The sequence below is a fragment of the Clarias gariepinus genome, chromosome 10, assembly GCF_024256425.1.
Source record: "Clarias gariepinus isolate MV-2021 ecotype Netherlands chromosome 10, CGAR_prim_01v2, whole genome shotgun sequence".
In the NCBI taxonomy this organism is placed as follows: domain Eukaryota; kingdom Metazoa; phylum Chordata; class Actinopteri; order Siluriformes; family Clariidae; genus Clarias; species Clarias gariepinus.
The window spans coordinates 22,332,119-22,358,941 of NC_071109.1; the positions used below are offsets into that span (position 1 = coordinate 22,332,119).

The window sequence follows — 26,823 nt, forward strand, 5'->3', positions numbered from 1 at the left end:
TGTAAAAAGCTTAGGAGTGCAGTTGGAGATGCAAAGTAAATTAAAATGACTGACTTTTAAAGCTTTACTTGGAAACAGAAATGCATGTCAGTGAGAACTGACCTTTTCAACAGTCAAATACATTATGTCTTTAATTCTTATGCAGAAATATTTGCCTGGGACATCACTCATGGGTCATCACAATGTGAACATAAAGGATCTCCATTTACATCCCCAAAATCTAAGTAACAGTTTATTTAAGCATGAGTGAGTTTTTTTCTGAATACATTTGACTTCTACGAGGATAAAGAGATTTCCACTGGATGAGATTTACAACTGTTGAAAGTTGTTTAAGCTTTGAAGATGTGATTCAAATGTATATTTGCAAGGTAAAATATATACATTTGTATGTATATTTGCAAAGAAAAAAAAACACAATGTACTTCATTCAAGCTTTAATAGGACTGACCAAAAAAAAAATCTAATCACTGAAGGGTTAGAAACCCCAACTCAAAGCTAGTAACAAGTCCTTCAAACTTTAAGTATTCATTAGAAAGTCATCTCCTTTCAAATACCCCAAGCAAACTAAACTGATTTAATATCAATATGAGCACTCAGCATTACAAATGCTCCTTGTTTACTTGACATAAAAAGCACAAAAATGTATATTACAAAAACTAAAGAAAAAAAATCATTTAAATATATTAATCTCATTTTAAAAATACAATTCTAAGCCTTTCTAATACGAAAGAAATTGTCCAAATCTCTAGTTAAACTAAGATCAACCAAGCACAGCATAGTGAGTGTGCACACACTACACAGATCACCATACATGGAGCGGAAACAGGCTCAGGTTGGTCTGAGTCATACGCTTGCACCCACAGGAGCGTTCCTCAAGCCTTTAACGTACCAGATTCACAACAATTAATAATCTATGGCAGTACAATAAAGAAAAATTAACAAAAATATTCACAAAGTTCAAGTGTTTCAAAATAAAAGCTAGCATGCAGCACAAGACAATGTAAACATATCTGCTTCTAAGGAATTGCTTTTCAGATAGTAAGAGTGACCAGAAAACAATCTGTGAAAAGGCTGAAATCGGGAAAAATTCCTTTGCGAGTTCCCTTTGAAGAGTCGAGGTCACTTCTAGTCAAGATGAAACAGGCAGCTTTAAACCTTCCCTTTAAACCTGCAGAAAGACGACACCACCCAAGGTTCAGACAACTATGTAAAATCATTCAAATTAAAGGAGAAAGAATAAAGACAGGTAAATAAAGTACAGGTGCATGTCTTGGGTAAACGTGCGCGCACATGCGCACACAGACAGCTGTGAAAAAGAATTTACCCCTGTCTTTTTTTGCATATCTATTGCACTTATTTAAGATATAAAAAAAGATGATTTCATTTATTATGGGGAAAAAAAAAAAAAAAAAAAACTGTCAATACCTGCCTAGCCCTATTTTACAAAGTAAAAGCCCCCTAAACCTAATAACTGGTTATGCCAACCTTGGTGGCAACAACTGCAATCAAGCATTTGCAATCACATTTTCACATTGCTGTGTGGGAATTTTGGTCTACTCTTCTATGCAGTATTGTTTTAATTCATTCACACTGGAGGGTTTAACCTGTTTAAGGTCATGCCACAGCATCTCAATCAGATTTAAGTCCGGACTTGGAATAGGCCACTCCAAAACCCTTTTTTTTTTTTTTCTTTAGCCATTTAGAGGTGGACTTGCTGATGTGTTTTGGATTATTGTCCTGCTGCACAAGTGTCAGATATAACAGGATATATCTGACACTTAAATATTCAAAATGTTTTGTCTCATCAGTGCAGTTATGAGTTATAAGTTATTATTACACAAGATATTCAATTACTTTTTAACACAGAGCCAGGTAGGTTTGGATAGCTTTTCCCCCTTAATAAATAATTCCCCCGTAATTAAAAAAAAAAAAAAAAAAAAAAACAGCACTTTGTATTTACTCAGTTTACCTTTGTGTAATAGAGTAATATATTGGTGTTGAGACGGGTGAGAGGAGAATGGCCAGACTGGTTTGAATTAACCAGGTTTATAATAACTTAAAAACCTGCTCTTTACTACTGTGTTAGCATCTCAAAATGCACAAAACATCAAATATTAAGGTGAATGTGCTATGATAAAAGACTACACTGGTTTCCGCGCATCAGGCAAGAACAGGTATCTGAGAATATCATGACCACAGACTCATTCAAAGTCTGTGGATCAAATCAGTGTAGATCAGAGGAAAAGAAATACAAATAAAATACATATTTTTCCAGGCTTCTGCTATGCACTCTGAGTATGTGCCCATGGCAGCATCAGAGTCCTGTTCTTGACTGGTAGGCATGGAACCTGATGTGGTTTTAGTCAGTTTTAGTCCATCCAACTTAAGGTTTAAATGTGTTGTGAGTTTTTCTGGCCACCACAATTGTACATTTGTGAGTTTAATGTGAAATTATTCTAATAAAGTGTTTATTGTCTGTATTCTATCCATCCAACCATCGAAGTTCCTCTGTAGGCCAGTGGTGACCATTGTATTTATTGCCATTTTGTATGACTGTGGTAGAACCTCCAGTCAACATTCACACACTAGGGGCAATTTGGGAACGCCAATTAGCCTAATCTGCATGTCCTTGGACTGTGGGAGGAAACCGGAGAACCCGAAGGAAACCCACCAATCCACTTTTTATATATATATATATGATAGATAGATAGATAGATAGATAGATAGATAGATAGATAGATAGATAGATAAATAATTCATACGTTGTACAATGTGACTTTATCCCTACCTAACCCAAATGTCTACATTGCCCCTGAAGGGGTAAATGCTCCTACACATGTGTGAAGACTATTAGGTCTGTTATTAAAGATTTCTTTTACTCTTTTAATTAAAAAGTAGAAGTGCCACTTGTGAACTGCGTGTACGGTGTGATTACCTAGAAACCACCTTATGCGACCATTATGGGTCAATGTCTTCTTCATCCTCTGGAAGTGGGGACTCTCTGAGAGAGATAGGTAAAGCATCTGTTCCCAGAAGCCCCCTGCGCAAGACGTATGGACAAGCTGGACCACTGGGAATATCAGCAAAACCTGTTGAGTGGGAATCATAACATGTTATTATCAAATTACAGACACTATGCAGGCCAAAAACCGGTAAACCTGTACAGTACCACCAGACGTGACTGAGAGCTGAGGACAAGTACTGCAAACCTTTCATGACGACCTCAGGCAAGCCGTAGGGTTCATACTCCGTGTCATCATAAGCCGCAGACATGCGGCTACGATTGCGCCGAATCCGCTCGGCTAAGTGAGCTGGATTGGCTGGGATTGGGAATGAGCCGGAAAACAGGAGCCTTTCTGTCTCTGATGCAGCAGGAGGTGAGAGGGGAGGCGATTTGGTGCAATCATCATTCTCTACCTTCCTTTCCTCAGTCCGTATCGTCTGCTCTCCATTAGTCTGGGTGCTTACATGGAGGACAACTGGTTTCTGCTGGGGGCTTCCAAAGTCCTCTACTTTCTCTCTGTTCGTCTGAGTGCACACACTCTTCACTTCTTTAAGACCCACTTTGTCTGTACTGCTGGTAATCCCAGTGATCTCTAGTGTTTGTGCTTGCTTTACATTATCCTCTTTTACGACAGAGTTACAAGTCTGACTGTCTGCAGCCAAAGTGTGTTCATTTTCTTGCTTTGTCATGTTTCTATTGGCTTTATCACTCTGTGTGGCATTTACCATCTCATCATAGCTCAGGATAGACATACAAGATTTTTTTCTGCCCGCTGATTCTTTGTTATACTTTGGATCCATTACTTTGGTCTTTATTCCATTTTCTGCTAAACCATCCTTTCTGCTTTCTGGTTGGAAAGAGATTGCACATGGCTGGTTTCCAGGTTGCCGATCTTCACTCGGTCCGTTTTGTTTGATCTGATGAGATAAATCATTCCTGTGATCAGACATTTCTATTTCAGAGGACAAGTCTGTAGTTGCACTCTTGCTCTTCATGGTTTTGACCTCCACTTTTAGGTGATTATTTACATCATTTATCGCACCATTATCATCAGCAATCAGGTCCTGTGAAGACAGTAAATGAACTAAATAAGGCAAAAGCAAAAGTCCACTCTTTAAAATAGCAATGATTCAATCTCTGAACAATTTAGAACACGGATCAAGAAATACCCGTTTTGTTTTTTTTTTACCATTGCTTTAAAGACTGACGGCATGTCTTCAGTTCTCTTTTCTGATGAGGTCTGATAATCCCTTTGGTGGTCTTTAGTACCAATTTCAGAATAAACACCTCCATCCTGCATCATGTGACTAGAACAAGAGGTCAGCTTAATGTAGAGGCAGAAACATTGTGTACATACATACAACATATGATCCAAACACACAGTCACTTGCCTCAAGTGCCATTAAACTTATAATTTGTTGTATTTACACTCCATACGTCACAGGCTATTACCGTTAGTGTGTTCTTATCTATAACAAATGCCAGTCAAACAGCTGTAAACATGAATACCTGCTCTGTTTGGTGTGAGAGTATAGCACAGTTGGGTCGCATGAGAGAACCAGCTGTTCCTCTCGCACTATAACTATAGGGTTGCTATTGCCATCCTGGTCCAGTGTCTCCTCAGGGGTCATGGCAGACAGTCTCCAAAGCTGCAACTCGTCAGCTTGATTTCTGTTTTTTTCAGAAAGTAGCTGAAGCTCACTTTGCATGGCCTGCAGCTGAGAAAGAAAGAACATCCCTTTAATATAAAATATATACATATACACAAATTATATACATACGCAATTTTAACTTGATAAAAGAGCGAGGTCTTGAAATACGAGTGGTACGCATGTGCTTTGTCTGCCAAGCAACTGAGCCAATGATCTTTCTCTCTCCTGCTGTAGGATGCTCAGTCTCAGTGCACGTGTGTGCTGTTAATGCTGTTAATTATAACATGTTATATAGCATGTGTGTGTGTGTGTAATGACTGTTCTTTAGTAACTGTACTGCAACAAAGTCCCCTGTGAAGAACAAAGGCTTAAAATGCTTTAGCACTGTGGGGGATAAATCAGTTTAACGGCAATGCAGCATTATATTTCTGCAAAATCCCAGAAGTAGGCAAAGCAACTGTTCCTTGTTAAAGGCGCTTATTTTGTTAAGGTCCTTGTTAAGGTCTTACTTCAGCCACAATTCTTTTCAAGAGTAAAGTGCAGGTTAATTTGTTTTATTTTTACTTTATATTTTGCCTTAGTTGTTTTTATATGAATATTTTTGGGTTGTGGAACGACATGTCCGAGTTTCCATTATTTCTTATGGGGGAAATTTGCTATAATATATGAGTGTTTTAAAATACAGGCAATCTTCTGGAACAAATTATGCTCACAATCAACACTCTATACTTTATATACACAGTATAGATACACACCTACATATACAAATCAGCGGTGGCTCAGTGTGTTAAGGCTTGGAGTTACAGATTGGATAGTTGCGAGTTTGATTGCCAGGTGATGCTGTAACCTCTCATAGCCGAGGCCTAAAAAGAGCCAATTGGCCAAGCTCCCTCAGAGGAGAGGTATAAGTGGTCTCAGTTCTCCCACACTAATCACAGCTCAACGGCTAATCATTCACATGGTTCGGAGAAACGCTTGAAAAAAAAAAAAAAAAAAAGGGAAAAGAAATATATATACCACTAATTAACAGCACCTCAGATTAGAGCCATTATGAAGGCTTTACAGAGCATGAGTAGCAGATACGCATGAACTGTTCAAAGAAGATTATTGCACACACACTTTCTTCAATAAGAACTATTTAGACATCTTTGAGAATATCTTCCCATACAACTCTTACATTGTCACTATTTATCAAGCATTTATCGTCATACTCTAAAAGGGAGAGTGGCTTGCCAGGAAAGACAACACACTGAGCCAAAAACAAAATCTAACCAGCAGGCAGAGTGCAGAGTGACTTCCAAGCCAGAGACAGGTAGTTGTTTTGTTTAGTTCTGGACAGCAATGTTATGTTTTACTGTGCCTCAGATAGTAGCCATGTGTGATAAAGTTACAAACGCGTTAGACATGAGAGGTTGGCCTTTTCAACTTTTTAATGGGTTATCGATTCAGATTATATCGATATAGTTTGATGTTTGAATACTCCTCTCATACTTTCCGCACATTCCAGACCCACAGTCCCTCTGTATGCAACCGTGGATGTTAACTACTTGTGCTGCCTTGTTGAAATATGCCATTATGCTAGCACAAACAGATGGTATTATGTGTAAAAGTCAAAAAGTTGCAAAGTTGAAAATATGATGTGTAAAATATTCTTCAGAACGACATTACTAGAACCATAAACTGCAAAACAAAGGGTGTGTTAAACTGTGTGTCACTAAGCCTTTACAGCCAGATAAGTCTTCTGCCCTGAATAAAACTATATTCAATATGCATTCCCTAGATGTCTCTGTATTTCTCTCTAGGACAACTTCAGGACCTCTGCAGTTTACCTAAGCAGAAGCTTAACCACAGTGGGAGAAATAAGTATTTGATCCCCTGCAGAAGTTTGCCCGCTTACACAGAAATTAAGGGTTTATAATTTTTATCATAGGTTTATGGTACAGGATAGAGACAGAATATCAAGCAAAAATACAGAAAAAGCACACAGTACAAATATTATAAAACGATTTGCATTTCAGTGAGGGAAATAAGTATTTGATCCTCAGGTGAAACATTACTTAGTACATGCTGGAGAAACACTTGTTTGCAAGCACAGAGGTAAGACTTTTCTTGTAGTTGGTTACCAGGTTTGCACACATCTCGGGACGCATTTTGATCCACTATTCTTTACAAATTTTCTCTTACTTTAAGATTTCTTGCCTGTCGCTTGGCTCAACAATCTCTCCATAAATTTTCTATAGGATATGGCTAGACTGGCTAGGCCTTAATGTGATTCTTCTTGAGCCACTCCTGTGTTGCCTTGGCAGTATGTTTTGGGCACCTTTGTGCTTAACTGTAGAGATGGTGTTCTTGGGGTCATAGTCCGCATTTTTTTTCCTTGTGAGTGTCAAGTAGATGCCAAAGAGCTCAATCAATTTTGGTCTCACTTTATCCCAATCCTTCTGTTCATTGGCAAACTTCAGATGGGCCTGCATTCTTAAGTAGAGGTTCCTTGCTGCACTAATTTCAATCCTTGTTACATATCATGTTACCAATGTTTTGTTTGGTTACTGTAGTCCTAACTGCCTTGAGATCATTCACAAGCTCCTCCCTTGCACTGATCCCTCATTTTTCTTATGATTATTCTTACCCCATGAGGTGAAACCTTGCATGGAGCTCCAGACTGAGGGCGATTGATGGTTACTTTAAATTTATTCCATTTGCAAATAATCACTCCAACAGTCTCCTTTTCACCAAGCTTTTCGCTCATGGTCTTGTAGCCCATTCCAGCCTTGTGCAAGTCTACATTCTTGTCCCTGACTTCCCATGACACCTGTTTGGTCTTGCCGATAGTGATGCGATTTAAATGGAAGATATAGATTCTGTGGTCAGGTGGCTTTTATACACATTACGCATTGTTGTTAGGAGCTCCTTCTTAAATTAATATGTGTACCATATGAGCACATAACCATTCTGTGGGAGCCAGAATTATTGTTGAGGATTAAATACTTATTTCCCTCACTGAAATGCAAATCGATTTATACTATTTGTATTGTGTGCTTTTTCTGGATTTTTGCTTGATATTCTGTCTCTATCCTAAACCATAGACCCATGATAAAAATTATAAACCCATCATTTCTTTGTAAGCGGGCAAACTTAGAAAATCTGCAGGGGATGAAATGCTTATTCTCCCCCCCACACTGTATTTCTTCAGTGCAAGTAGGCCTGCTATGTTTCTGTTTACATTTTATTTAAATATTTATTTTAGGGGCCTCCAAGTGGCGCAGTGATAAAGCACTCGCCCAATCATCTGGAGGTTGCGAGTTCGATTCCCGGGTGATGCTGTAACCTCTCGCAGCTGGTGGTCTAGAAAGAGCTTACTGGCCGAGCTCTTAGAGGAAGGGATGAGAGGTACTTAGTGCTCCCACATTAATCACATGATGTAAATCACAATTTACATTTTATTTTGATCACAGTCTGCTTAAATGAAAGTGTTGGTGATCTCTCATGTTGTTTTGATGTACAACTAAACACTTGGCCCACTATGTAGAAAATTCTGATATTATATCATGTGTTTTGACATTCAACTTAAAAATCCAGAGATAATTTTTGGTCCGTATGACCCACTCTTACTGAAGGGGCAGCAATTTAACCATGTGCACAGCGTAGGATTACACGGCACTCAGATGTAAACAGGACCACAGAGCAGTTGTTTGTTAGATGTTTCTCTTAAGTAAACATTTTAAAAGTTGTTTTTCTACAGGCATGTGGAAATAGTATTAGTTATTTAGCAAAAAAAAATGTGGTATGGAAATGCTCAGATAATATTAAATGGAAAAAAAATTACTGAAAACTATGTACCTGTTCATGAAGAGAGTAAACCTGTGCTGAGCTACAAGTCTCATGTTCACTCTCTTCAGGCTGATCCTCAGATTTTGGCCAGCTGTCTTCAACACTCTCACCTATTACAACCTTCTCCTTCAGATCTGTGACGGACACACTTTCTTCTTCTGTGTTTGTCAACAGATTAGACTCGTTGTGTTTTAAATACACTTCTGACAAACATGATTCTTTATCAAGAAACTCTAGTTTTAATTTTAGCTGTTCTTGCTCTTGCTTGAGGGACAGAAAATCCTGCCTTGACACTTCCTGCAGCTGCAGTGTCAGGTGGTCATGTTTGGATTTTAACTCTGATAGCTCATTCTGTGCTTCACACAATTTCGTTATTACCATCTTCAGAGTGGTTGTGCTATCTGAGGAATGTTCCAGAAGCTTTGGTAAATATTCTGGTAGTTCTTTAATGTCTGTGAAAATAGATACGACAGAGCTCTGTGCATTTTCTGCATCAGTCTCAATGGATGCATGGCCACTGTCTTGCTGAGCATTAGTCACTAGTTCTGGTAGTTCATTTGCAGTAGTGTTGTCAGTACAGGAGTCAGAATCTCTTTCGTGATCATTTGAGGATGTTATGGTCACATACTCCTTGGTGGGTAATGTCACATAACTTATATTTGTCTTGTCTAAAGAAGAAGAGAGATTGCAGGGCAGATCCTCTTCAACTTCTACATTGCTAAAGGACTGCTGGTTAGACTGTAGTGGTTTGTTTTTTATAGTGTACAAAAAATCATTCTTAGTCACTTCATGAGTATCTGATGTAGCAGGGCTAAGAGGTAAATCACAAGATGGCTCTGCAGAAACCTCAGTTGACTTCTCAGTGTCTGAGGTCAAGCTGTTGACCACCTCAGTCATCTGTTTTTTTTCCTTGAGTAAGGCAAGCTCTTTTTGACAGCTCTGTAGCTCCTCTCCTTGCCTCTGGAGGGCACTGTCTCTTTGTTGTATTTCCTTTAAGAGACATTCAATGTGCTTGCTCTGATTCTCAAACGCTAAAGTAAGCTGCTGGGTCTGACTCGTCACCTGGTTCTGAAGCGCCTCCAACTTTTTCTGTGACTTTTTCGCTCTTTCCGCTTCCCTGTCTCTCTGTACTCGCATACGTTCGACCTCCAAGACCAAAATGGTAGTGTCGTCCAAGTCGATGCCTTCTGTCGTCTTTGTGCAATCCTCCAGTGTCCCAGTTGAAGTAGTGTCCTGTTCCACTGGGGAGTGTTCACCAGATCCACATTCCGTAATAAATGGTTTGGAAAATATAGTGTTCTCAAGGTTCACCGACTCACAGAAGAAAATGTTAGCATTAAGAGCAGCAACTTCATTTTCTATAGCTGTGACATCGTTTGCTGTGTTTGCTTGGTTTCCAAACTGCAGATAGGTCAAAGGCATGTTGGTGTTTACATTTTTGTCCTCCAGTGTACCAGAACCCTGTAGTCGGTCCAACTCTGCTTGAAGTTCTACAATCTTCAGTCCTTCAACTTCATAGGTTTTTCGTAGTGTCTTTTCCTCCTCTCTTTCCCTCTCTCTCTGCTCACGTTCCTGCGAAAGCTCAGTTTGAAGCACCTCTAGTTCCTTCTGCATTGCCTCCCTTTCTTTTTCTAGGTGTTCTTGCTTTCTTTCCATCTGAGCCATGGCCTCTTTTAGATTGATGATCTTCTCTTTGGATTCTTCCTCTTCTCTTTCACTTTCCTCCTTTCTTTTTTCAGCCTCCTTCTGCAAAGTAGTTACCACTTCCCTGAGTCTTGCACCCTCCTTCCTCTCTTGTTCAAGCTGTGCCTCTAGTTTGCTTCCTTTGTCTTTAAGCTCCTGGGTTTTTACTCGATGCTGCTCAGTCTGGCTTGAGTGCTTTTTGCTTAGTTGCTTCAGTTTGGTCCTGGCCTCAGCTTCTGCTCGCCTTTGAGACTCAAGGTCATCTAGACGGTGATCTAACTCCCGCTTGATGTCCTTAAGCTCATCGCGAAGAGCTGAATTCTCCTTCTTTAACTCCACAATAGAAGATGAATCCCGTTTCTGTCCCTGATTTAAAGAGTTCAACTTTTGGTTGGCGTCACAATGGATATCATCTTTCAACACACGCTCACTGATTGAATCGGACATGCACGAGTCTGTGTCTGCATCTTCTATCCCTGTGTCTTGTTCTAGTGAAGCAGAGATGGAGTTCTCCACCTCTGCCTCACTGGACCTTTCGACTCCAAACCGATTCCCTTCTTGGGCGTTGATGCTCACTGGGGTGGAGTCTTCAGACCCAAACTCACTGAGGTGCTCAGAGTCAATCCCCTCTCCTGGTTCTCTCTCAGAAGAACAGCCTAAGGGCCCTGACTTGTCTGATATTTTTGGTCTCTCAGTTTTTAGTGTTTTTTTCCTCTGTGAAGTGTGCTGGTGAGGTGGAGCATTACTGGAATAAGTGGATGGAACTGAACTAAAACTGTCAATGGGACGAGAGACGACTTGTGGAGGAGGAGCTGCAAGTTGGGCTAAATGAAGGACAGACAAAAAGATAAACAATCAAGTTCATATGCATGCAAGGGTCTCTGATGCACTCTGTGTAACTGTTTTTATGCATGTACATAAGTCCTATATACTGTAGATATACACACATTATTAGAAACACATTAGGCACTGCATCCAATTCATGCATGTTTTTTTCTGGCACTCTTTCATGGTGCGAAGATTTCTGTTCTTGGCTGACAGAAGTGGAACTGTGATCATCTGCTGTCATAGCCCATCCACCTTTAGGTTTGATGTGCATTGTGAAATGCTTGTCTGCTCCTCCCAATTGTACAAGAGCGTTTATCTGAATTACTGTAACCTTTCCTTTACCTTGAATTAGTCTAGTCATTCTCCATTGACTTGTATCATCAATAAAACTTTTTTTGGCCCATATCTGCATGACATTATGCACTGCATTGCTGCCACACGATTGACTTACCAAATAACTGCATGAATATATAAAGTATGTGTACTCCGTGAGGATGTGTCACATATATAAAAATGTGATTTCTTTTATGTTGCACCAACAGGAAAATCTCCGTTTTCCTCAGTTCCTTACCCTGCAGCTCTTTAATGAGCTTCAGTGCTTCAGCTAACTCTTCAGAAAGTCTTTTCACCTCTGCCTCCAGGCTTTTCTCTCTCTTCTTTGACTGTTCCAGTGACACACGCAATCCCTCGCTTTCCTTCAGTGACTCCTACAGGCCAAAATAGAAGGTGCAGCAAGGCATTCGCATCAGTGGTGAAGTGTAATGTTTACTGTGATCTGCAGGCTCAATTAATAGTGTGTTCATCATACAGAGGATACATAAGAGGTCAAGAACAACATTGCTAACAATACTACTACTACTACTAATAATAATAATAATAATAATAAATGGTCAAATGACTAAAAAGAAAAAGATGCAAAAACATAAAAGGTGAAGATATGTCCAAGTAAAGTCAGGCATCAATAACGGCATGTGATATGCAAAAACTAAATAATAAATATTACTGTGGAATAACAAATAGAAACTGCTGGCCTGCGTTTGCATTTGTACACCAAGACAATTTGCATTATTCACCTCACCCTGCACAGCAGATACTTATATAAAAGAGAGAGACAGAGTGTCCTACAGTGTGTGTTACATTCTTAGGAGATAATAACAAAGTGTAGCAGCTGATGTTGCCAGATTAACAATAGCAGAGTAACACTACATGTGGAGCTGGATTTAATTGTAGCTCAGGGCTAAATAGGAGAAATGGGCCCAGATTACAATTGCTCACTTTATAAAATGTAAAAGGGTAAATTGTGAAACATTTTGTTTCAGTCTATGGTTACTTTTAGAGAGAGTGTTTGCGTGTATGGTATATGCAAGTTGATCGTCATACCGTGAGTTTTGCCTGTGTGTGAGCCTCTCGCTTTTGGCTCTCTGAAAGATCACTCTGCGTGTTCTTCAGCTTGCCCTGTACTACCTCCAGGTCCCTATCTACAGCCTGCTTCTGTAGAGCCAGCTAATCAGAGAGAGAGGGAGAGAGAGGGAGAGAAAAAGGAGATGAGAAACAGAAAAAGAGACAACTGACCTTGTGAAGGTGGGACAAACAAGTTAGGAAAAGGAAAGTTAAAAAATTAAACATACCACAAACTTTAACCTAAGTTACTTGTTTTGTGTCTATTTAGCACTCCAACCAACATATTTTAGTTACTCCTACAACAGTGCTATAAATGTGAAATGCATGAATCATATTCAGCCTAAAATTGGAGGTTGTTTCGGTAAAAGTGATATTTAATGCATCTAATGTATTTGAAATTTAAAAAGGGAACTGATGATGAACACTGTTGTTTAGTGTTTGAGTGTATGGGACAAAACGTATGACATAATTTATGAGGCCGTTACTTGTTCTGTAAAAAAAAAAAAAAAAAAAAAAAAAAATCCTTTTCTTTAACCACAAAATACATAAAATAAATAAGATAAAGATATGAGTTCATGAGTTTAGTACCATGGTCAACAGATAGATCTAATTAAAACCATACAGTAGAAGGAATGACCATATCACACCATGCACTGGCAGTATTGATATCCAGATTATTAGTGCAGAACACACAAAATATTTTCTGATTATATGCAAAAAATTAAACTCAACATGGTTCAAAATTTAAATACTCATCGACAAAAGAAATATCAAAGAAATGTAAAATTAAGTTGCAATATAAAAATTTTGCCTTGTTACATAAAGGGCACAGGTATGGTAAGATTATCACCGTTATCAGTAGAGCGTTACTTTATCATGGAATTTCTATGAACAAAAATTGTCATGTGATCAGGTCCAGCTGACTTGTCTCAGAATCAGAAGTTAGGAAAACATTCTGATTGTGAATTTTGTCTTCACACTTTTATGTCCATGTAGACAGAGAGAGAGCCACTAGACTGATTCAACCTGGTGCAACACAAGTGGATGGTTGTACCTTGCCAGGGATAATATTTGGGCAGATTTCAACAGATTCCGAACAAACTAGCTCATCACCCTAGGTCTGGAAGGCCAAGAGTCACAACATCAATGCAAGACAGGCTAATTCAATGGTGTGATTTTAGAAATCGCATAGAAATAGACACCACTACTGATGCTAGTATTCCAGGGTTACAGTCTTTGGTCTATTCAACAAGGTTTGGTTGTTGTACTTGGCCTTTCTGGACTTGCATGAAGGCTATATCGTGGGCCAATGTCAACTCTACATGATTGTCAATGTTGTTTCAATTTTGGACAAAAAGGACACAGCTTTTTGTATTAAATTGTTTAATTGAAAAAAAAAATTTAAGTTAAAAAAAAATGTATACATACAACATTTATTTTGTCCATGAGTATATAACCACAGCATCTTAAGCATATTATTTTTCTTTTACGAAAATGAATACGAATATAAATTAACTTTTATTCATTACAGAATGAAATGTCGTGGCTTTTATCTGTGTATACACATCATCTACTGTAAATGAACAATCAGTAAAACAAATTAGTTCTTCAACAGCAATAAACTGTTGTTACTTCACTTTCCTTTCTCACTCCTTTTTTCCCCCTCAAAGTGCATAATGTCATCTGGTCTGAGAAATTTTCTTATTGGGGAAATCATACAATGTGTTTTCCAGATTTGTCTTTTTAGACTCACAGTGGAAATGCACCTATGCTGAAAATTGTAGACCCCTCCATGATTTCTAAGGCCTTGTTTACACAGGCGTTAAATTTTTGGATAAACGAACGAGCTCTGAACGTCCTAGTTATTTATGTTGTGTTTTGTAGTGGCGCTCGATTGACTTCTACACTGGCGTTGGTTTGGCTCTGTCTAACGCCAGCCTGCAGCCCAAATTGTAGTTCTGTGTTTTAACCTGTGGAGGCAGTGTCGGGAACTGGATATGAAAGCCCTTGTCGTTTTATTTCAGGTGCCTCCTTTAACATGGACCATTTTGCTATAATAGACATTAATCTTCCTTTTTTTTTTGTCGTAATACGGCGACATAGGGAGAGAAAAAAAAATTGCCGCCGCTACTGGGTTCACCCTCTGACTGCACAACATCGGATTAAAGGAAGTTTTTTTGTGGTTTATGAAGAAATGCGAAAATTTCCGCGCAAGTTTTTCAAGTACTGTCGAATGTCAGTTTCCACTTTTGATTTTTTGCTGCAGCTTTATTTTGCCTTTCTTTCGCATTTTCCTATTTATAGCATATAGGATCATGGGATATATCTGGTCCTGCAAAGCGTATTAGAAAACGTACCAGAAGCGCTTTACTTGCATTAGTTAGAATTTGAACGCCAAGAAAAAGCTGCATGCAACATTTCTTTGACACCGTATAAACGCACATCCAGACAAACACACGTCACCAAAGCCCGTGTGAACACCCTCATTGAGTCCTATGTGTAGAAAACCCTCGGCGCTTGATCCGCGCTCACCGGACGCTACGAACGCCAGAAAAACGCTTGATTTTAACGCTTGTGTGAAGGCCTAAGTAAGAGAACTTGCAAAATCACAAGGTGATCAAAGACTTATTGACCTCACTGTGTGTATATTATCCATCTATATATCTATATTTATACACACACACACACAGTATTTATTCCGCAAGACGAGCAAAATTTTTTAATCAATTTTGACTTGAAAAACAAGCAAGTCTTGGTTTACATGTACCGAGTATCATGTTTCACACGTGCGCTTCTTGTTTTGACGCCGAGAGTCACGTGATCACAACTGAGCCAACGGGTTTCTCTCTCTCTTGTGCTGTGGAAAATGGGTAATCGTCTCCCCTGCTGGGTCTTAGTGCTCGTCTTTTACTGGTATAATCAACGTCCGTGCACGCGTGTACTGTTTACTATAACACTGTGACCATGAGTCTGGTAAAAGATCTTTTATTTCGTGTCTGTATGCATGATACATAAAGCAAAAGCAAGTCTTATTAGAGAGGTTAAAAATCCATTTTCTCTTTCTGCTCAAGGCTGCTCTGTGTGCGCGCACGTCATTTGACACCATGCTACACACACACAGACCCCTCCTACTTTCGCCTTCACAGACACACACACACACACACACACACACACACACACACACACAGTCTCTCTGCTCTACACACTGCTCTGTCGCGATTCTTTATAAAGGTGAAGTGCAGGTTAATTTGTTTTATTTTTACTTTACAGCAGTGATTCCGTTAGGGTCGCTCAATCAAGTGTCAGAGAGATTTTTCCGATAAAACAGTGATTCTGTTGTGCGCGCATGTGTATGTGAAAAGAGTAGACGAAGGGTAACTGTGTAAGACGAGAAGGAGGAGAGGGGAGCTTACATTAGATTCACACACACATACACAGCCCCTCCAACGAAAACACTTATCTGTCAACATTTATTGTTCCTTTTTTTTTTTTTTTTTTTAAAGGTAAAGTACAGATTAATTTGTTTTATTTTTACTTTATATTTATGCTAATAATTTTGTATGTGTTTATTTCTTTGGGCTGTGGAACGAATAATTTGAGTTTACATTATTTCTTATGGGAAAATTCGATTTGGTTTACAAGTGTATTGGAATACTAGCTCACTTCCAGAATGAATCACGCTCATAATCCAAAGTTCCACTGTATACTGATTTTATATATGGTGCTCGCTTGAACAAATATTGATGAGTGTTATCATAATAGATATTACTGTGTGCTTACGCTGACGCTACAACACAAAGCCCCTTGTGTACGGTGGTGAGAGGGGAATGAACTTTGATCAAATATTTATATATATATATTTATATATATGTATATTATAAATTATATTTTAAATATATATATATATATATATATATATATATATATATATATATATATATAAAGTTGTATATTAAACTACATTTGGAAGTGTTGACTTAAGCAATAACAAGGAAAGTGAGTGTTCTAGGAGACAGTGGTCAATGTTGATTACGTGCCTTGCATTTTATTAATACATTCAGTATTCTAAACAATGCTTCATTCATGCTGTGTGCATACATCTGGGAGAGATTAGATTAGGTTCGTATTTGCATTAGATTAGGTTCAGAAAGGAATCTTTTTTTTTGACCAGCTATTTGTCAGTCATTCTTTTCCTCGAGTGTTGTCTTAATGCCAAGCAAACAGCAACTGAACAAACACTACACACGACTGCCCAGGTTGAAATGTGATGCACGTTAGTGAAATAAATATAGTGAGAGACCCATGTGCATGCAATGTGAGTATCTTATGTGCACCACTTACTGACCCCTTCATCAAGCCTACTAACCCTTAAGTTTTAAATGCACTACTATGGAGAGAAAGAGAGAAACCACACAGAGTACAACACTGACCTTGACTCAAGGGCCTTCTGTCAAAAAGCCAAGAGGAAGAGAAGAAAAAGGAGAAAACGAAAGAGTGGGAAAAAGTGTAAGAACGTGAGATAGTAGTTGAAGCCAAAGAGGTGACATTAGTACATGGACCTGTGAAACCTATGCTGTAACTCCCAGAAAAGGAAGAGAGAGAGAGAGAGAGACAGAGAGGAAAAAAATAACTGGGTGTAAAGGATAAAGATTTTTTTTTTAAAAGTAACACTCTTACAATTAAGCATTTATCTTTTCTAATAGAGACACAAATAAAGAGAAAATAGAAAAGGCAATAAACCTTAGAAAATGTAGATTTAACCAAAATAAGGTATACTGTCATGATTAAAAAAATGGAACATACTTTATCGTATTGTGACTGTAGTGTGTTGTGTTGTGTCCTGGCTTGCTGGATCTCTTGGTTGAGTCTGTTACTCTCCTGTTGGTGCTGCTTCTCCATAGACTGTCTCTCTCTCTGCAGCTCTGACAGCTCCTACATAAACACACGACCAAAGATTAGCCATCCAAACATCTGCACATCCTCACATCTACCTGTAAGACTCTTTGACAAAGATTTAACATCAGGCATACGTATGGATGATTGGATATTTTCTGACATTAAGCATTATTTTAAATTCTTGAATAAGATTTCTTCTACTTCTTAACGAAATATTCTTAAAATATAGTTGTACATCAATTTCAACAATTCTAATATGGTAAATTTGTGGTGTGTGCGCTTATGTAAACGTGCTTGTGGGTATATAGGATCTGTTAATGAAGGTGATGAAAGTGTTACTGATTAAATGTAATTAAGAGAAAGATGGACATAGATGCTGATGACAATCAGTCGGATGCTTTTATCTTATGGATTTATGAAGCTCATTGTATTATTTTGCTTAAAATTTTATTTGTGGGGCCTCCGAGTGGCGCAGTGGTAAAGCGCTTGCCCCATCATCCAGCGATCGCTGGTTCGATCCCCAGTGGTACTGTAACCTCTCACAGCCGGAGGCCTAGAGAGAGCTGATTGGCCGAGCTCTCTCAGGGGGAGGGATGAGAGGTACTTAGTCCCACATTAATGACGGCTCTACTGGCCAATCAGGGGCGTCTGTGAGCTCACGCAGGCGGAAGGAGCGAATAGCGCTGTTCCTCCGAGTGTGTTACGTCGCCCCCAACGGTGCGTGAGCGAGCAGTTCGAAAAAAATGGTCGGTGACGTCACGGAGGAAACGCGTAGGCGGTCTACGGCCCTCCCGATTGAGTGGCAGTGGAAGCTTAATATGGGAGCCTACAGCGACTGGGATGAATTGGACACAATTAAATTAGGGGAGAAAATAAAAAAAATAAAAAAAATAAAAAAGTAAAATTTTATTTGTCTTTAACGTCACTTTGTTTTAAAAGCAACACAAATTAGCTTTCTAAACACAGCTAAATAAGTATACCTATATGCTCCATATGACAGAAATTACATAATAATTTAATAATAATAATTTGTATGTCAACGTGTGTCAAAAATTAACTGGGCCACTAAATGACTCAAATACATAAATCACATTAAGTACTCACATAAAAACTATTGGCTGCAGCTGTTTCGTGCCAAGTTAACATGCTGCTGTCGGCGATGATGTTTACTTTTGAATTCAGTGAAACACAAACGGGGAGGTTATAGAGAAGAAAACAATAACTATAAGATAAACAGCTTTTGATTCTCAAAGCACGCAACTCTAGCGATTATTTATATATTATAAATGTCAATTTATTTAATTTTTTTTACTCAACATTTATAGTCAAGCATAACCAAACGGTATACAAGGTATAAAGGTGGTGTTTGCTAACAAGCAGGTGAAATCTGCGTGCTTGTAAAAGGCACATGACGGATAACAGGCTTTACATTCAGCTCAAAGATCGTTAAAAGAACCGTTTTCATGATAGGAACATATTTTCACAGTAGGTTCAATAGCCACAGAACATACTTGAGATGACAAATTATGAAACTATTAGTTGCTGTGAAGCTTAAAGATGGTAGTTTATAGAAGGTTCTGGTTTAATAATAAAAATAAAGCCTTTATGCTAAATCTGGAATTTACAACAATGGAAAGTATTTTTATGGTTTAAGTATTTTAATTCTGTAAAAAAAAAAAAAAAAAAAAAAAAAAAAGGTTCCACGAGGTACTCTTACCACCCGGCACAGCATTTAAAAGATACTGAGAAACAAATCTCCTCCAATCCAAGCCATGCCCTCGTACATTTACAGAGAGAGAGAGAGAGTGTGTGTGTGTGTGTGTGTACATCTACTCATTGTGATGGGGCTTTGTATAGCACAGTGATGAGAAAGACCTTCATACAGCAGCGATTGTAACATCACAAAGATCTTCTCTTTCGTGTGTAAATAATCGAAATGAATGAAAGCCTCACTCTTTGGTGCTCTCTCTCCATGTCTTTCCTGCGTTGTTCGGCGTTGCAGCGGCTAGTCTCCGCATTCTGCCTCTGACACTTCAGCTCCTCCTGTAGCTGTTTTACCCGCTGTTCAGCTGCCTGAGCCTACAAACAAAGACATGCAAATACATTTTATCTCATCTACATACAGACAGAATTCTTTGATTTAATCCATATCAGCAGGGACAAACTTATAAAAGGGGAAAAAAAATACACAAACTTTTTATTGTTATATGTTTGTTAAAGTGTGTTGCACACGGTACACCACCCTATCATTATATATATATATATAAAAAACACACTTCAGATACAGAAAACTAGTATGATGTATATTATTATTTTAATAATATCATTTGACAATCATATCATCATATATATCAATATATAATAACGATATATAACATGGCAATACATTTAGTATTAAATATTTAGACATGTTTTTCCTTTTGGGGAGTAAATCGATGGATGGATAGTGTGATATACCATCTGCAACACACTTTAACAACCCAAAATCACAACAAATCAGAAAATGCTGTCTGAATTTGCTGTCTTATTTTAATTTCTTAATGAGTTTTGCACTTGAACCATACATCCATATGTTCCTTACAATTTATTAAATTTTGATCACATGACCAATCAGAGTGCTCAGAAAGCACAAAAAAGGAAACAAATGTATGCATGTGGTGCCTTATGAGCCTGCTTATGCACATATTCACCCTGTCCCCCTCCTGTGTGATGCGCGTGTGCGCACGGGCCAACTCGTCTCTAGAGCGAGTCAGATTTTGCTCGTTCAAGGTGAGCTCTTTTTGAGTTTGAGCAAGACGAGACTCAGACTCCCTGAAGCTCTCTTTTTCCAGCTGTAGCTCCTGCTGCAACCCAGAGACGCGCAGACGCAGCCCTGCGTAGGGGAACAGGTGAGAGAGAGAGAGATTTAATCATGATCATCAAATAAGTCCCTGTGTTCTGGGAATGCAGCATAGATCAGTGAAAGGGCAAAATAAAAGACTAGTACACACACCCATTTGACAATAGACACTATTCATACACTTGCAGAATGCTGAACACACACTACTGTGCACATTTAGATACATACATTCTTCAAGCTCACACGTGGGAACACTCAACTACTACAGACCATGAAGACAACAGCGTGTCAGAGTGTAGAGAATGGTGCACTAATGCATTAGAGAGGTTACTTCTGTTTTGTTTTCTTCTGGACAATCCTCTAATGATGGAAGAATGATACAGTAGATCGTTATAATTCATTCCCAAGTTCTATTCGTAACCCAATTTAGTCATAGACCAATTCAGTTGTATACATATGAATATAATTAATCAGTTCCAGACCCCTATATCTCATATTTACCTGTTGATTTATTTTGTTTATTACAAAATATAAAACCAATTATGAAAAGGACCTTAATTATACAAAAACACAGCACTAAATACATTTTTAAAAAACTCAGGAGAGAGCAACAATTTATTTTTATGTAGTGTTCATGCACCTTCCTTAGGTACACTTGTCTATGTAAAGTAATGGAAGAGAGGACGATGGGAGGAGGTTATTGTTTGGAAGGAGAGTCCCTTTCCGTAATAACACTGGGTAATTCTCCTTAAGCAATCTTCTCTATTTTTTGTTTCTTGGCCTCAGGTTCGTACGTGGTAGCCGTTTTTTAACAAAAAATCTATCCAGAGACATTTTTTCTGCGTTGCACACTTGTCCTTAAGTAAGATATAACATCATTCATAAGGTGTATCACTCTGTTTACCATGATACTTCTTGCCAAAGGCTTCAACGTCACTCCACTTTACATAAAATTACTTCATGTGCGAGATCCATGACCACAGACCGAGCAACACTGTCGCTGGGCGACACACTCATCCCTTTGTTCAGCTTGAGATTCTGGGTTGTGTCCCGAGGAAGTTTGTGAAAAGGGATAAATTTTAAGCTAATTTTTTTCATACTTGGGTGTTCATAAACCAAGGTTCCACTTGTATACAATTTACAAAGACATGTTAACCCAGGGCACACACTGGGTTCCCAATATTTTTTTCTTAATTCTAAGCTGAACAAACCCACATGTAGCCGCAAAACCTATTTTGTTTAAATAGCACATACATCAAGTGTCTTGTGACCAATTTTAAAAATAGCTTGGTGACAGACCTCATCACGCATCTGGTTCCTCTCTCCCGGAGAGCGGAAGAAACTTTAACCAGACAAACACACCCTGCGCCTGCGACGATTCACTAACTATTAGAGCAGCTACAATAGAAAACCACTACAAATAAATTTTTTGAAACAACCAATGATACCTTTTATTATGACTGAGAGACCCAAAAGTGAACTCTTGACCTAGAACCATTCAGCTCACCACTCCTACTCTTTTTCGCAGAACCCATGTCATTGACGTTCAAACGTTCGTATTATTATTCTATTCTACTTTATTCATGGAAAAATCTTACTCAAATAATACACTGTTATTATCAATAGGCATTCAACAACAAAATAAAGATAATTTTACCATTACATCATTCTCAATTAAAGACAGTTATCTAATTTGATAATTGACCAATCTATTGATTATTAAATTACAATTATTCGATTTGCGATTCGAATTGCAAATGGCGCAATTACACAACAGCTCTTATTCATAGCAATTAGCTTTTAAATTTAGCTTAAGGTTGTTTTTTGCATGTGGTAACTAAGAATCAACAAAATAAAAATGAATACTTTATTAAAAATATATCTCTTAATAAACTTTACTAATGAAACAAACTTTAAAACCAAGAAAAAGTAACAGTTTGTAAATACAACTGAAATAAAGCTTAAAGATAGTAGATGGTAATTATGTGAGATATGTTGAAAGGTTAGAAAAACTGAGATCAAATCTGTGGTAAAGGGCCTGAGAGTGAAGTACGTGGGAAAAGGACACACCTGATGAGAATATGAATAAATAATGCGCGAGTGTGTGCGTGCGCATGAGCTAAAAAAAAAAAACGAGTGAAGAGCAAAACAGCGCAATAGAGAGAACGTGCTTGAGCATCTTAAAAGCCAGCAATAAGGTAGGTGAGCGTGAATGTGTGATTATACATCACAACCATGAAGTACAGTATAGTGGACATCTCTATGTACTTACGCTTGTATACAGTGTTACATACTTATATGCCTTTCCATGTTCTTCGGTTTCACAAAAAGATGATGACCCTTACCATCTATCTCTTTCCTCAGTGCTTCCTCAATCCCATCATTCTGTGCCCCTGTGGGGGTAATGACCTCACTACAAGTGGAGGAGGAGGAGGAGGTGTGAGTGGATGCAGCTTTCCCCCTGGGAGTGGACCTTGTGTCATCCCGTTCCCACGGAAACACAGAGGGCAGGGGGCGAGTCTCTGATTGGTCGTTTTTGCGTCGAAAGGGCGGTGTTCTGTGTTGTTGCTGAGGGAATGGAGATGAAACGCAACTTGCTGAGGTTTTGGTGCTATCTCCGAACAGGAGCTGTTGCTAGAGAGGGACAACAACAACAATAACTTTATAGAATATTAACCTAATCGTCCAAAACAGCATACAAGGCCAACAAACAGACTAGGTTTTCAGTATGTTGATGGTGTTTGAGGAAACTTACTCTGGCTTTGCCGACATCCTCTCCTCTGAGATTGCTCTTACCTGAAAGCACAAATAATAATAATAACAATAATAATTGGGTACAGGATACAGGGATTCAAAGTGTAGGGGACAGAGCTACATGATACACTGATTAAATTTACTGACTGATGCATTTCTCCTTTTGTGGTGGAGTATTTCTAACTGATAAATAAGATTAGCAAGCGACTGCGTAGTGACAAAAAAAAAAAACGTTCTGAGGAAACAGGGAGTAACATCAAAAGAGAAAATACAAAAGAGAAAGAGGAGCATAGAGCAGGATACCGCTTTGGTCCCAGGGTGAGTTCATGTTCCAGCAGGGTGTGGAAAACAACACAGAGTCTCCTGAGACGCTTTCTTTTTGCAGCTTTTCCAGCTCTGCCTCAAGCCTGATGGAGAAAGAGAAGGAAGCGTTAAATTATTTAGAGCTGCCATTTCAATACCCAGAATGTCAAATCTGTCTGTTATCATCTTAACTTTTAAGCTTTCAGGACACAACAAACACAGAAGCCTTTTTTTCCCCAAAAACAAGCTGCCTCTGCTGATTGGGAAACTAGTGTCTAATGTCAAAATGTTATGTTTATGTTTGTTCATCAGTTTGGCTTTAAAACCACAATCCTGCTTGTGTAAAACATGGAACTGGAAATTGACGTCATTTTCCTGCCCTAATAGCAAAAACCGGATTTTCATGACCAGCTTAACAGAAGTGCAAACAGTGCAAAGAAAAAAAAAAAAAAGTAAACTACAATCATGAAACGCATCTCACTGTAAAATACCCTACAGAGTCAATGTAGTTATTATCTTGTGTGTCCATATGCTGTATATAAAGCTGTACTACGGTTCAGCTTTGGTTGGGAATCTTCAAAATCTGATTATGTAATTGTCTGGCTCTTAAACTGGTAAAAAACATTGGTCAGTTCACTGGTTTCCTGCACCAGCCCAGACAGCATGTCACTAAAATTGAAATAACAAATAAGTTGTTTAGGTTTCCAGCCAAGCCCTTAGTTTGTTGACACAGCTGTCACGCTAAAGCGTACGCTCCTAGGGTGCCAGTTTCAGCCTGCACGCGTCATCTACGTGGTCGCCACTAAGCTGTGTGGTTACACTGTTCGACTCACCGTTTGACCTCTTGCGTGAGGTTCTGCACGAGTGTTCTTGTTGAGTCCAGCTGGCCCTCTAGAGTGCACACCTGAGCCACTTTGGCCTGCAGGTCCTGGACCAGGCGATCCCTTGCTCGTGCCTCTCCCTGAGCATGCTCTCGGACTCCCACCAGCTCCCTCTGAACAGCTCCCAGCTCCGCACGCACTTCCTCATACTGGGACACGACGAAATCGACAATGTATGTTCATTTGTACATTCTGAGTTGTAACATACCACTACACAGTCACAAATCAAGTTCTTTTTTTATGCACATCTGTGAACCCAGCACTAAATTACATTAATTATGTTTGTTAATAGAAGCACAATAGTTCTTACTTCATCTCCAATTGTGCTTGTGTATTACTGAATTAAACTGACATTCAAAGGTGGGGCCAGTTATGTTTTGTAATATTTAGACAGGTTTATCTCACAGTCTGGCAGCTGTCTGTAAACTCAAACGGCACAAAGGGAGGACAAAATGACGGGCCACCAATCAGGACAAGAAAGCACTTCTTGTCTGAAAGCTTGTGGTTCTTATTAACATCTAACCCAGACAGTGAGCATGCAAGTGTTTTTAGATCATGACTTTAGCAGTAACACTAAAGGGAGAGGCTAGTCGTTCAGTTTTTGATATCCAAAGTAGCCAGCTCAGACTAACCTTGACCAATACTGTATAAAAGATGGATCTCTCAAATTTCCTATTTAAATTAAGCATGTTAAATTTCACCAATTGGTCAAAAGCTTAGGAATTGGTCACAGGTTAATACTACGTGCTGCAACCTAATATGATACCATTTCTGTAGTTACAGCTTGCTCTACATCACTATTATTTGCAGAGGATCACCCTTCAAGTCTTGATAAGTTTGGTAATAAACATTAAAAATCAAAGTCTTCTGGTAGATGCTATTAACTTAAAATTTTCGAAGGAAGTCTCGGGAGACTAAGCGTAGAGCGGCCACAACATGTAACTATAAATATATAAATTATGACACTTTCATTTAAAAAAAGTTTTAAATCATTCATTATTTATTGGTCTGTTGCTGTTATATAAGAGCAATTAAACACTTTAAGAACATATTACTGAAAAGAATCATCAGTGTAGTAAACCCTGGCGCAGATTATTCTTTATCCAAAACGAGACTGTACAGATACATCATTGAATCATGTACACAAACCTTTTGCTTCTGTTTGTGCAGTGCTGCTTCAGAGTTGTCCAGTTGGAGCTGTCTCTGTTGTCTCTCTCGGGTAAGCTTCTCATTATGTGCTTGAAGCTCCTGAACCTTCTTTAGAACGAGACCAGAAAGCCCTAAGGTCCAGTCGTCTGCAGCCCAGCTCATCGTTACACACACGGCAAGAACTGCAGCAGGACAAGCAACATTTACTGAGATGCACTGATCATTCCTGGTTCTGGAGAAATTAGGGGAAGATAAAAGAAAAAGGGCACAACGAGTAAGTGTCAGGGTGGGTGAGTGACTATATGAGGAGGATGTGTGTAAAAGAAGATCCAAGTCTATTTACTGTACAGGATCAATAACCGGCACCAGTGAAAAACCTGTCCTGTGCCTGAGGGAAATAATTCTGTCTCTACTTGCTGAGGACTACTGAAACAGGCTTAGAGATACTGACTAAATCTAGATGATTTAGATTTAAGCTGGTTTAGCCACATGTCTGAGTGTGTTTGTGTATAATGTTTAAGTTCTCATGGAAACACACTCAAGGGAATTCTGCTGCCAAAACAATAATCACACAGCAGGCAATACACAGCACACAGTCACGAGAAAATATACACACCCAAATGATTTATTCATTCATTTATTTAGGAATGCATTTATTTATTTTTTAAAACTTATTTAACCTAAATCGCGTTGTGTTGTGTCATATGGAGATTAGATTCCATTCGTGTAGAGAGATGTGTAAAGAGGAATGTGGAAAATCCGGAACTCTTCAGTTCAGACAGATTCACAGGTCAACCTTTGATCACGATGATTAGCAAAAACAAAAACAGACTGAGAATACGGATTGGTGAAGGGGAACAAAACAAAAACAATGCCAGCACATGGCACATCTGGCCTGGGGACATCTGTATCAAGATATCAAACTCATCGCGGTATGTTATATTGAAATATCCTCACTGAATGTGAAGCTGGAACTTATTCACGCTATTCGGCTTCCCCGGTTATCTGAACTTAACCCGGTTCTGACCCTTAACGCTCTATTGCTAACAAAGCAGCTAATAACAAACCAGCACCCGGGGCACAGCTGCTGCTTCACACGAGCTTTTACAACAAGCGTTAAAAAAGTAAAACACACAAAAGACAGACAAACTAGCCAGTACAAGTATGTAGACTACACTTTACTCACCTTTATGCTAACCGGTTAGTTATATGAACAAAACTAACCAGTCGCCCAGTACACACACACACACACACACACACAAAGTGACGATACAGTTCTAACGGCTGACAGACTACTTAGCAAGCTAGCCCAAATCATTTTATCCCCACTTACCGTCTCTAATGAGGTTTCCGAACTCATTTCACGTCCAACCACGTAATAAATGCCCGACAATAAAGATTTATTACATACGTAACGCGCTTGTAAATTATACCAACGTAGCTCCCGCTGAACACTGCGCGCGCGCTCATTCACTTACTCAATCCTCCTTTGACACGAGGTGGACATAGTGACGTAATAAAGGGGCGGGCTAAAGGACTAAATGATTGTACTTCCAGTTTTAACCCCAAGAGGGCAGAATACGAGGGAAGCGTTTACGTGAT

The 26,823-nt window shown here is 38.8% G+C and overlaps 1 protein-coding gene across 1 annotated transcript; it reads right to left on the reverse strand.

The window, feature by feature from the left end:
• Positions 1 to 419: 419 nt before the first annotated feature.
• si:dkeyp-115e12.6 (centromere protein F) lies at positions 420 to 26,702 on the reverse strand. Its single transcript, XM_053505942.1, has 17 exons — positions 26,555 to 26,702; positions 25,222 to 25,453; positions 24,025 to 24,221; positions 23,192 to 23,295; positions 22,890 to 22,930; positions 22,480 to 22,768; positions 19,986 to 20,167; positions 19,249 to 19,374; positions 17,203 to 17,331; positions 12,379 to 12,501; positions 11,570 to 11,705; positions 8,497 to 10,994; positions 4,514 to 4,722; positions 4,194 to 4,311; positions 3,210 to 4,068; positions 2,936 to 3,089; positions 420 to 1,168 (listed from the first exon to the last, which is right to left on the reverse strand). Exons 2-16 carry the CDS (start codon positions 25,381 to 25,383, stop codon positions 2,959 to 2,961), a joined length of 5,304 nt encoding a protein of 1,767 aa, XP_053361917.1. The 5' UTR covers positions 25,384 to 25,453; positions 26,555 to 26,702; the 3' UTR covers positions 420 to 1,168; positions 2,936 to 2,958.
• Positions 26,703 to 26,823: the final 121 nt, after the last annotated feature.

Excerpts from the sequence above, each read along its gene's own strand:
- si:dkeyp-115e12.6 (XM_053505942.1), bottom strand. The coding sequence starts at position 25,383 with ATGAGCTGGGCTGCAGACGACTGGACCTTAGGGCTTTCTGGTCTCGTT. Across the intron at positions 11,706-12,378 it reads ACACACAGGCAAAACTCACG|GAGTCACTGAAGGAAAGCGA; the intron begins GTATGACGATCA and ends TTTGGCCTGTAG. Across the intron at positions 4,723-8,496 it reads TTTACTCTCTTCATGAACAG|CTGCAGGCCATGCAAAGTGA; the intron begins GTACATAGTTTT and ends TTTCTTTCTCAG.